Source organism: Cynocephalus volans, chromosome 7 (genome assembly GCF_027409185.1).
Source record: "Cynocephalus volans isolate mCynVol1 chromosome 7, mCynVol1.pri, whole genome shotgun sequence".
NCBI lineage: Eukaryota > Metazoa > Chordata > Mammalia > Dermoptera > Cynocephalidae > Cynocephalus > Cynocephalus volans.
The window spans coordinates 113,959,764-113,971,895 of NC_084466.1; the positions used below are offsets into that span (position 1 = coordinate 113,959,764).

Consider the following 12,132-nt stretch of genomic DNA (forward strand, 5'->3'; position numbering starts at 1 on the left):
CTTCATCCTAAGCAAAAAGAGATGATGATACTTTATAAAGTTTAATTATATTAAAAAATAAGTTAACACAACTTTAGCTTGTGCACCTTTTTATATGTTCAGCCTGTTCAATAATAGTATGTCCAAATGGTGACAGAGAGATGGAGACAAAGGTACAGAAAGTTTATATACTCTAGAAACTGACTTCAAAAATACAGTGTGTAAACACACACTTACACTTTAAAAACAGATTTGACTACCAAGCTCTGATAAAGCCTCTTTCAACTTTCTAAGTCCTGGAAAAAAACATAAAAATTCAGAATACTGAAAATTTGAATCAATGGAAACCTAATTATTAGAATTTAGTTAAAATAATTGTGAGATTGTGTAGAGGAAATAGTTGGTGTTCTACTCATGACTTGCTTCACTGAACCAAAAACCTTATCCAATAGAATGAATGTGGATAAATATTAACCCACTCTGTAAATACTGTTTCTGAGACTCAGATTATGTACCTATGAGGGAAATAAGCAACTGCCCTCTACTGTATCGGTGTGGTTGAGGTTCAGAGTACTTTCTCTTGCTCACTCTCTCTTTTTCTTTCTACATCCATGTGTACACTACAACACCAAAATCATCACCATTGAGGTAAACAGTCATCAAGGTAATATGCAGGGTAGACTGGTGGTTTTGCATTGTATGCTGAAAGGTATGTTCCATACCAGTAAATGGAACCAGGAATACATGTCCAGGGTGCTCTATCTGTTGAGAGAATCAGAAGACAGGATGTTTGCCTTGGGTTACATGTCCCCCCAAAACTTAATCCCCACTGTAACCGTTCAGGGTGGGAAATCCTATTATGGTAATTAAAAGGTGTGGCCTTGATGGTCCATGCCACAATGAATGGATTAAAAATTGTGGTCACAGGTGTGGTTCTGAGGGCTTTAAAAAGAGAGTGAATGAGAAGGTTAGTCTCCGCTCTCTCAGCTTCCACTATCTTGCAATGTGAGGAGTCACTGTTGCCATGACTAGATGGCACAGTGGACTTCGGAAGTGGCCCTTGGACTTTGGACTTCCCAGCTTCAGAAAATGTAAGCAATAAATTTTGTTTTCTTACAAATTATCCAGTTCCATGTATTTTTTATGAGCAACCAAAACAGAGTAATACAGAAGAACATTGGTACCAGAGAAGTGGGATGTTGCTTATAACATATTGAAAATATGGAAACAACTTTGGAACTGGGTGTTGGGCAAAGGTTGAAGAGTTCAGAGGACTCAAAAGAAGACAAGAAAACCAGGGAAAGTTTGGAATGTTTTAGAGACTGATTAAATGGTGGTGACCAGAATGCTTATGGAAATATGGCCATTCTGAGAAGACCTCAAATGTAAATGAGAAGGAGCTTATTGAAAACTGTGGCAATGATCACATTTGCTGTGAACTGGTAATGAGCTTGGCTGCATTGTGTCCATGCCCTGGGACTTTGTGGAAGTTGGAACTTAAGAGCTGTGAGCCAAAGTACTTGTTGGAAAAAATTTTTAAGCAGCAAAGCATTAAAAATGGCTACTTACAACAGCCCATGCTGAGTTATGGTGGCAAAGGCATGACATAAAGCTACAGTTGAAAAGGGAAACAGAATGAAAAGATTTAGAAAATTTGCAGCCTGGCCATGTGGTAGAGAAGCAGAGAGCATTTTCAGAAGAAAAATGCAATGGCTCTAAAAGATTAATACAGAAGAAAGCGATTATCAAGAGAAGGGGGAAAAGGCCCTGAAGGCATTACAGAAGCCTCTGGGGCCAAATCTTCAATTTTGGGCCCAAAGACCTGGAGAGACAGAATGGTCTTGGGGAACAGGCCTGAGACACCCTCCACGGGCTCACTGACCAAGGCTACCTTGGGAAGCTGCTCCCCACACCAGCACCCCAGCTGCTTTTAGCTACTCCAGCTGTGGCTAAATTGACCCCATATGTGGTTGGACCTGCAGCTTTGGAAAATACAAGCCAGAAGCCTTGTTGTTGCCCACATGGTGCTAGGTCTACAAGCTTGCAGTACGCCAGATCTCTGAAGGCTTGGGAGCCTCCACCCTGATTTCAAAGGATGTATGGAAAAGTTTGGGGGCCCAGAAAGAGATTTGTTGCAGGGGCAGATTCACCACAGGGTCTTCGCTAGAGCAATGCCGAGCAGAAATGTGGGGACAGAGTTGCAGCAGAGAAACTCCATCAGCTCCATGCCTAGTGGAGCCGTGGGAGCAGGACCACAACAGAGGCCCCAGAATTGTGGAGCTACCAGAGTGGAACGCTAGCCTGGGAGAGTTGAAGTGTGGCCTGAGACCAGGAAAGCCATAGGAGCAGAGCTTCCTGAGGATTTGGAGACCCAACCCCCATACCAGCTTGCAGAAGAGTTCGAACATGGAGTCAAGGCACATGATTAGCCAGCTTTGAGATTTAATGCCTGCCCTGCTGGGTTTTGGACTTGTTCAGGACCCGTTATCCTGTTCTTTTGGTCTATTTCTCCCATTCAAACAAGAATATGTACCCTGTGCTTGTCCCATCATTGTATCTTGGAAATAGATAACTTGTTTTGATTTTGTAGATGGGGCTTTGAGCTTTGGAAGTTTGGGTTGAAACAAGTTAAGAATTTGGGGATGGAATGAATGTATTTGTAAGTGAAAATGACATGAGTTTTGGGGGCTCAGCAGAATGCCTTGCATTGAATATCTCCCCAAAACTTAATCCCCACTGTAACTGTTCAGAGTGGGAAATCCTATTACGGTAATTGAAAGGTGGGGCCCTGAAGAGGTGATTAGATTGCAGGACCATGCCATAATGAATGGATTAAAAATGGTGGTCATGGGTGTGGTTCTGAGGGCAGAGAGTGAATGAGGAGTTTAGTCTCTGTTCTCTCTGCTTCCACCATCTCGCAATGTGAGGGATCACTGTCACCACCACCAGAAGTATTCCTTGGATTTTGGACTTCCCTACCTCAGAAACTGTAAGCAATAAATTTTGTTTTCTTATAAATTGCCCAGTTACATGTATTTTGTTATAAGCAACAGAAACAGACTAATACAATAGTGATTTAGAATTTTATCTCATCACAGTATAAAAAGAGCAGTAATCAATTAATGTTGGCTAAATACTGGGAAGGAGCCTGTGTACCTCACTCTTAAGCTTACAAAGGGTTTTTAAACAGCAACTAAGTAGACGTTAGCTGAGAATAAAGAGAAAAACATTTCTTCATTGATGTTGAATCTAGACATATCTATCTCCTTTCTAGGATAAGTAAACAGGGGAAGAAATGAATTCAGTAGTAAATACTGAAAAACAAAATAGAGGAAAAAACATACTGTAATTCAGAGGTAGGCTGTATAACTGGACATGTTCTCCTATTAGGAACCATCAAAAGACACTTTAACATTTTCTGTAGAAAGCAAGATAGCATGGGTTAGTAAAATGGTGTGTGTGTTTCACATGCCCTGAATCCTTCCCTTGTTTCTGGTAAAAGAATTGCACTTTCTCTTGTGAGAACGGGCCCCCTCTGTCATGGTGGTGGTCTTTAATCAAGTTCCTCCCCCTCCAGCCTAACAGAGTAAGCCATCCCTCTGCTCATGTTGACCAGGTGTGGGTTAGCACACATTCCAGAGAGGCCAAGTAAATTCTTTCTTCAAGGATTGATGTCGATGTTAGGAGATAGTGGAGTTCTTATTTCTGAAATTAGAAAAAGTCTTAAACAAAAGGTTGAAGCTTCTTGAGGCCATTTTTTTTTTTACCTCATGAAAATTTTCCTAAAATCAATTGAGCACTGGAGTTCAACCCTGCCTGAAATGAGAAGGCATCTGAAAAATAAATTGGCAATATGAAGTATATACATAAAAAAGATCATAGAATATTATGGGGAGAAAAGAGCTAAAAATAATAAAAGAGAGCAAAACATATCTACAGGCAATTAAGATAAACTTGATAATAATTACATGTATTTCTGAGGTGAAACTTGCAATATTTAAAACAGAAACAAAAACTGAAAATATAATTAAAGGGTTCATTACATTACAGGCAAAAATCAATGAAAAGGTGGTCATGTGTCCTTGAAAAGTATCTGAATATGTTTAGAAATCACTGCAACAGAAATAAAAATGACTTATAGACGAACAAAAAGTAGATAAGCCTATATATCTCATTTGCATGATAAAATGCTGAAAGGCAACGGAGCCAAATTCACATTTGAGGAAAAATGTTATGAAGCAAGAATTTTTGCCTAGGCAAATTGTTTTGCATGTACAAATTAAAAGAAAGCTATTCTAGATCAGGTGCAGGCTCAACAGTAATCAACTCTCCTAATAAGCAATTACTTACTAAGTAAACAATTAATATTACTTGAATTGAGGAATAAGCCAAAATAGATATCTAAATCACAAGGCAGTTGTAATGTAAAAACACTAACAAATCTTTCTTTAGGTAGTTTGGACATGAAGCTGAGGAATCCAGTAGAATTGTGATCTTTCCGATTCTTCACAGTACTAATAAAATATTTCTTGTGATGCAATTTTTCATCTATACTTCATTTAGAATTTCTTTCTTTATCTGATAAACATTTCAAACAAAATTGTTTTAGTATTCTATTCTAGTACTTGTAACAATGGTTAAACCTTTATTATAGTTTTTAACAGGTCTAAAAATTATCTAGGAAAATTGCTATAAAAGGTACATTGCGGGGCCGGCCCCGTGGCTCACTCAGGAGAGTGTGGCGCTGGTAGCGCCGAGACCGCAGGTTCGGATCCTATATAGGGATGGCCGGTGCGCTCACTGGCTGAGCATGGTGCAGACCACACCATGCCAAGGGTTGCGATCCCCTTACTGGTCAAAAAAAAAAAAAAAATGTACATTTTTCACATACAAAAGCAGACTTATATTAAAAAACATCCTCATTGACTTATGTTGTAGTATGGAAATTTAAGGGAAAAAGTATGTAGATTTAAAACTAAAATTGAACTATGTGAGTTATTGGATTTCATAAATTGAAAGACTAATGAACTACCCAGTGAAATTCATATCTGATACCAGGCAACCCTTTATTTTGTCTATGTGGAAGATATGAACAGTGTGTTACCTAGATTTAAAATCAGCATGGTCACTCTGAAAATTAGAATGGAAAGTGTCAAAAAGGCATAAAATGGTCTGTAAAAAATGTACAAGCATGGAATATGGTTATATTTTGATGGTTTGTGTTTCCACCTTTCTCAACATTAGTATTTTTATATAAAGAAATATATTTATAAAATAATATTTTCACTTTGTATATGTTGTATAAGTCATAAGTCTATTAAAATATTTATCAGTACCAAAAGAAAAAAGATTGGACTCGACTATATCACAAACTTAGCATTAATTATGGTCATCTTTGCATCATGAGACTATAAATCATTTTGCTTTTCTTGAACTATGTTGTGTTTTCCAATTTTCTGTAGTAAGACATATGACCTTATAAATAAAAACCTTTTAAAATTTTTTAAACAAACAAATATTTTGTGGTTTTTTGGTATTAAGAACACAATTGTTGTATCAGTATGTAGGATTTATAAGGCACTCCTTAAAATTCCTGAGGAATTTTGGAAAAAAAACTTATTATTATACCTGCTAATCAAGTAGGAAATGTGTAACACAATTTATCAATCTAATAAAATTAAGTAAAAACTTTTAATTTATTCACCTTTTGCTCATTAAACATTGTTTTGGTTTGAGATTTGAGAGGGTTGAAATTTAAGGTAGAGTAGTGGAAAACAAATATAGACTTTGAGTCTGAAGACCTAAGTTGGTGTCTTAGATTTGTCTCCATAATTGTGTAGCTTTCTGGCCTGCAATAAATCAGAATCCATTTTTACAGAATTATTCTGAGAACCCAAGGAGATAAAAATGCGTGAATATAATTTTAAACTATGCTATATAATTTAGAATACTGTATTTATTCTACCTAAATAACTTAATAACTCAATTTTCTCAACAGTGATAGCAAGTTCAATGATACTGATAATTATTTTTTTTTAAGTCTTTAACCGTAGCAATTAAGGGTCATTGTTATTAATATCTTTGATATTTGTGTGCAGTTATTGTTCTTTATTGCTCATTCTTTTTATATGTGTTTTTCTTATCCATAGGACTTCTGACTCAGCTTGCATTTCAAATAAATAAAATATTTAAAGCTGTTACAAAAACAATTTTATTTTTTAAAAGGTCTTTCTCTGTTAACATTATTAATTTTGGTGTTTATCTAAAAATAAAGATTTTTGGATGGCAAACTGCTCGATATCAATAAAGATTTCCAGCCGTTTTATGGGGAAGGAGGACGCATTCTGGAGATCCGGACTCCAGAGGCAGTGACCAGCATTAAAAAGAGAGGAGAAAGTCTAGGGTACACAGAAGGAGCCTTGCTGGCTCTGGCCTTCATCATCATCCTCTGCTGCATTCCTGCCATCTTGGTGGTTTTGGTGAGCTACAGACAGTAAGTATGCAAAGATGCTAAATATGGATAGGTTCTCAAGAAGACATTGTAAAAAATCATTTCTGGTAACATGGCTTGTAGTTGTGAAATACTAATGATGCAGCCATTCGGGAACTGCTTTATCCTTCTTGTACCAAATCACCTTCTTCCAGGGAAAAACAATGCAAACTTTAAATACATTTTTTTTGCAGATGGCTCAGTGTTCCTATGCTCCTAATATGGTCTCATCTGATAGGAGGATTAGGTTAGCTCCTGTGGCTTTGTTTATGCTCGGTTTTTGATTAAGAGCTTAGGGAGAGAAAGTGCAGGTATTCTGGGAAAAAGGCAGTGGAATGTCAAATGCAGATACCCACTTTGCCCAGTTCCAAGAGAAGTCCTGTAACCTCACTATATTGTCATAATAGGTTTTTATCCGTACTGTTAAATTTATCTCTGTGCAGATGATCACAGTGTTAGTAAAAATCATAGAATACCACATTTAATTTTCCATGTGATTTCTTCCTTCCCGGGTAGCCTTGCCAGAGCGTACATTGTAATATCTGACTGCATATTTTGGCTGTGCAGGTTCTTAGTTTTTACAGTTCCTATAGTCAAATACAGCAATTTATAATACCTATATATCTTTTATTTAGGCCCTTCAATATAGTCAAATAATTATAAATAATTTAAACATCTATATTTGAGATAGACTAATAATATATTCTTTATTTGACACTGGGTATGGAAAACCTTTGTGATAGAGGACTACAAATTTTAAGTATATCCCTACTGCCAGTGATTTGAAATAACTGAGGAACAAGTTAAAAGAAGGGTATCCCTGAGAGTGCCAAACACACAAAAAATAAATAACAGATATGAATCATAAATCATATACATTACTTGATAAAAGAAACAGTAGGAAATAATGGGACAATTGCAATTCATCATTTAAATTACCTACAAGAAAAGTACTAAAATAGTCCTATATATTCTTAAACTGTTATCTTTGTTCTCAAACACTGAAAATTTTCTTTTGAGTTGAATAAGGTAAGGTAATTACAACCCGAAACCCCAAAGTATTCCCTGCATGAAGACACTATGGGGATATTTTCTATAACAAAAGCAATGTGAAATTGCAAATATAACATTTAGCTTGATATATTGGAGCTTAATATATCCTTAACAAATCAATGTGCTAATTCTAAGGCCTATGAACAAACTTAATACTGGACAAATTGTTTCAAATTATTAAGCCATCGACCCAATATTAATTTTCATGTTAAATCTATTCTGTAATTCCAGTTATCTTTTTTCATTTAACTATTTCCCAAAGGATTTTTATTACATCTTGCTAGCAAAAAAATTAGTGAGAAAAATTCTTATATTTGGCACACAGTGCAATGATCAGAACTAAAGCACTCTGGATGTTATAATCAGTGGTGTGAAATTTAACAAAAAATTAGATGCTTAATATTTGAACAATTTGTAGATACATTATTTAATTCTCTTTTAGTTCAGTTCAATACTTTGAGTTTATTTTATTTACTGCTTTTGAAGATTAATGGAATTAAATAAAACGAGTTTCACTTTGTTCATATGTCAAAGTAAAGTTTTAATATTTACAGATCTAACACATGTACCTTCATATTCTACTTGTAAATAAGATAGGAATGGCTGGCTATTCTTTTGTATAATGATGAATCTTTGAAATTTGCCATGTATGGAAAACTAAGAGGCAAACATGAAAAAAGTGTCATGAATGCATTGCCCAGGAGTGACACCTTCCAATTCTAGTCTTAGCTTCACCATGATCTAAGAGTATAATCAGGGTTGCTGCATGACTCTTTTCTGTTAAGTCTTCAAGCAGAGTAAACTGAGAAGCTAATTATAAAGATCAGATCATTATTTCCCCATTAGAGTTGAAATTTACATATCCATGTTTTAATCCAGTTTTTCTTTTTCTATTTAGTTCATTTCTTTCTTTTCCTCTAATGAGTGTTTTAACAGCTTGTATGACTGTAACAGTAATAATAAAGTACTCAACAGTTTTCACTTTCCGAATTGAAATAGTTGGTTTTCCTTCTATGCCATTAACTCTGTGTCATAATGAGTTTAACCAGTAAATTATTTACAATTTAGAATCAATCAGATGCTAAGATATAATGAATGCAGTATTTCTAATGTGGCTTTCTCTTTTTTCCTACTCACTCATTGCTTTTCCAAACAGATTTAAAGTGTAAGTATAATTACTAATATTTTGGACATGATTTTAAGTAATAATAAAAGAAATACCCAAATTCATATTGACGAAATAAGCATTCTGCACAGAAGCATGTACTATTTGTGTGTTTTGCCTTTGTAATAGTTGTACACTTTTTGGTTTGATATATGTAGAATTGAGCTGATTGTAGACAATTGGATATAATTGGCATAAATGTGAAAAAGGCAATTTGTTCGAATAGTTTCCACACTTTGAGATCTTGGATTTGAGGAAGGTATTAACAGTCAATGTCCAGGACATTCAAAAACAGCAGTCTAGCTCTAACAGAAGAATGCCAGTTATAATAACTAGGAACCAAAAGGATATAAAAACTAATCAGATCTCCCTCCTACACGTACACAGCTACACAGACTCAGTAAATTAATGTCAAAATGTTTCAAATCATTTTTAAATGAAATACCTTTTCTTTAGAGATAAATAATGGAGGTTTTGGGGGGTTTTTTAATATTCCACATACCTCACCTTTTGAAAGAGATCCATTAAACTACGAATTATCAATCACATTTTTATAAAGCTTTTGCATTCTCCTATTATCATTTAATTTAATTTACAAATATTTCTATTGAATTCAATCCCTATTCAAGGGGTAAATATTTTAAATAACTAAGGGGGGATTATAGTTAAATAAGACCCTGTGGAGGCGCTTTCGTAATTATATCAGTTTATGAGTTCAAAATCTGGGTAAAAGATTTTAAGTGGGTTCCTCTGATAACTGGACCTCACTATTAAAAGGTAGCCTATTGATAAGCATATTATTTCTAAGATGAGTTTTACAAGACGTCTTTACTTTATCCAAGACGCCAAACCGAGTGCACCAAGACAGCACGAATTCAAGCCGCCTTACCCGCAGCTAAACCAGCAGCGCCCACCCCCGCCCCAGTGGCAGCGCCCCCGCCACCGCCGCCGCCACCTCCGGGTGCACATCTCTATGAAGAACTGGGAGACAGCTCCATGTAAGTAGACCTTTCAGGAACGTTGACAAGTAGAGGGGTTTTAATGGATGCTGTATGGTGAGTATTTAATTTCGACGTGATGTGAAAATAAATGCAGCTTTCAGACTGGAGTATTTTATTTTTTAAACACAGAAGATTGCTAAGATGAGAACATGACACAAAAATTAAAATGAAAAGTAACAACCAAAAAAAAAAAAAAAAGGTTAAAAAAAACAAAGCAAAGCAGTATTCAATTTGAGGAGACAATTGCCGATTTATAGCTGGGATAATATATTTAATATCTCAATCTTTGGGGTCGTGTACTTTTTTTTTTTTTTTCAAAATTATGAATAGACTCTGAAAATAAAAGTTTTCCACAAAGGAGATTAGGGGAACATAGCACAATCACAAAATGGTAATTAATTCCTGATTTGGTATGAAAACCAAACCCTGTTTGATAATCAAAATCAAATTCGATGGTTTAAAAATCATTGACTCTTCTAAGATACTATTTTAGGACATTATATAACACAGTAATTAAAAGCTGAATGAAAATAAACAAATCATATATTAAATGTCCAACTCCTTAGAGCGTATTCTTTTCATTATATACTCTTTGCTATTATTACTTAATATTTCCCCTACACTATTTGGTATCTCTAAGCAGTTTTAAATCATATATTTTTGAAAGAGATTCAACTTACTGTTAAAAGACTTCATAGCTGATTCTATAATGATGCTACCCTCATAATCTGATTCCTTTTGATGATGTTTAATTTATCTTTATTTTAAAAATTCAAGAGTAACTACGTCTGGACTTGATATGTAAAACAGCCAAGAATATTATAAAATTTTTAATATGACTAAGTTAAATCCAGAAACCTTTTATAAATTGGAATTTGGCAGAGTAGAGGGACAAAAACATGTTCTTACATGTTACATTTGTAGCATTTACTACTAGGAATAAAGCAAACCTCAAAAATCATGAAATTCATCTTTAAGTGGTATAACCGAATTTAAACAGATGTATTAATATTATTTGTCATATTACTAATATTATGCCAGGTTATGTTTAGAATAATTTTATTAATGCTAAAGTTTATTTTAATGCTATTCTTTTAAGACTAAAACTGAATTTAAAATAGTTTAATGAATGACATTCTGTTTCTAAAATAATAAAATAGAGGATTCATGCTTTAAATATTCCTTTTTTTTTTTTTTTTTCAAGTTGAGTATGATGGTCTCTTTTAAAATTATTGGTGAATGCAGGAATTGACCCAATGTGATTTGACTCTATTTAATTATGTTAACCGCATCTCTCCAGCAAAGATGTTTAGAAACTAAAAAAGCATTACGTGTAAAGTTAAGAGTGTTTATGTATGAAAACAGTGAATAATATATATTCATTTTAATTTAACAAAATCAGGTTTACTGTAACATCATCTGGAATCAATATAGTTTGATGGTGGTAATTTTCAAATAGCAACACTTACAGACCATTTTTACTTGAAAAGTGTAGTGGACTTAGTAGAAGGTTTTGCAATTATAATACATGATTTTATTGAAATATTTTAACTTATAAATGTTTAAATATCTTTATGATGTTTATCTATTCAAAAACTTTTTACAGGGATTCTAATATAGAAAATGAACGAGCTGTTAATGAGTTATCAATTATTTTAAAAGGAGAAAGTCATTCTGAAAAAAGTAACATCACAAAATAATTAATAACTTGATATAGATTCAGTAGTTATTCTGTAATAGTCATCACTATACCTGTAAGTTTACTTTTTTGCTAACAAAATATATCTTCTTTATAAATCAGTGCACACTAAGCATTTTTTTCAGAGTTAGGACATAGAAGTAATTCTTAGATTCTCATTTAAAATTTCTATTTTAGGAGCGAAATCATCCATGTTTAATAGAGGTAAATTTTACCTATGTATAGTAAGTAGATATAATTTGATGTGATAAGATATTCAAATAAATGCCAGATAATTTTATCTAAAACATTATTTGATATCATTCTTATAAATGAACACAAAGAAACTATAAAAACATGCATTTTCTTGTTTGGATATAGGTACTAAGTATTTAAAACAAGTTGGTGTTAGTATTTTCATAATAATCTCAAATTAACTATAGTTAAACATTTTTTTTTCTATCACATGTTTTCTCTTTCTCACCTGTGGATACATAGGCATAAGTAAGTAAATAATATCACTCTAATACAAGAGCATTAGAAAAAAAGATGCAATAGAATAGTTTAAGTGATATTTCACCATTAATACAGTGATCTTCTTTTACCATAATCATTTACTTTTAAAAGGATGTTTTCTGTTCCACGCTCAATTTCCTTTTGATGTCTTGAAATGTCATGAGCTTAAAACAAGTGTCCCCAGTGATAGCACTCGTGCCTACTGAGAGGGGTTTCAAAATTCTACTATAAATTTCTCCTTTAATTTGTT

At 33.9% G+C, this 12,132-nt stretch overlaps 1 protein-coding gene across 10 annotated transcripts in view; it reads left to right on the forward strand.

The window, feature by feature from the left end:
• Positions 1–12,132, forward strand: part of PCDH15 (protocadherin related 15) — an 801,855-nt gene that overhangs the window by 772,366 nt on the left and 17,357 nt on the right. For 6 of the 10 annotated variants that reach the window (XM_063103018.1, XM_063103019.1, XM_063103015.1 and 3 more), the window contains 4 exons: positions 6,254–6,472; positions 8,679–8,687; positions 9,530–9,685; positions 11,865–11,870. In XM_063103018.1, the coding sequence (XP_062959088.1) occupies positions 6,254–6,472; positions 8,679–8,687; positions 9,530–9,685; positions 11,865–11,870 (390 nt within the window). The remainder of the gene's footprint in view (positions 1–6,253; positions 6,473–8,678; positions 8,688–9,529; positions 9,686–11,864; positions 11,871–12,132) is intronic. The other 4 variants (XM_063103017.1, XM_063103020.1, XM_063103016.1 and 1 more) reach the window with 2 other exon arrangements.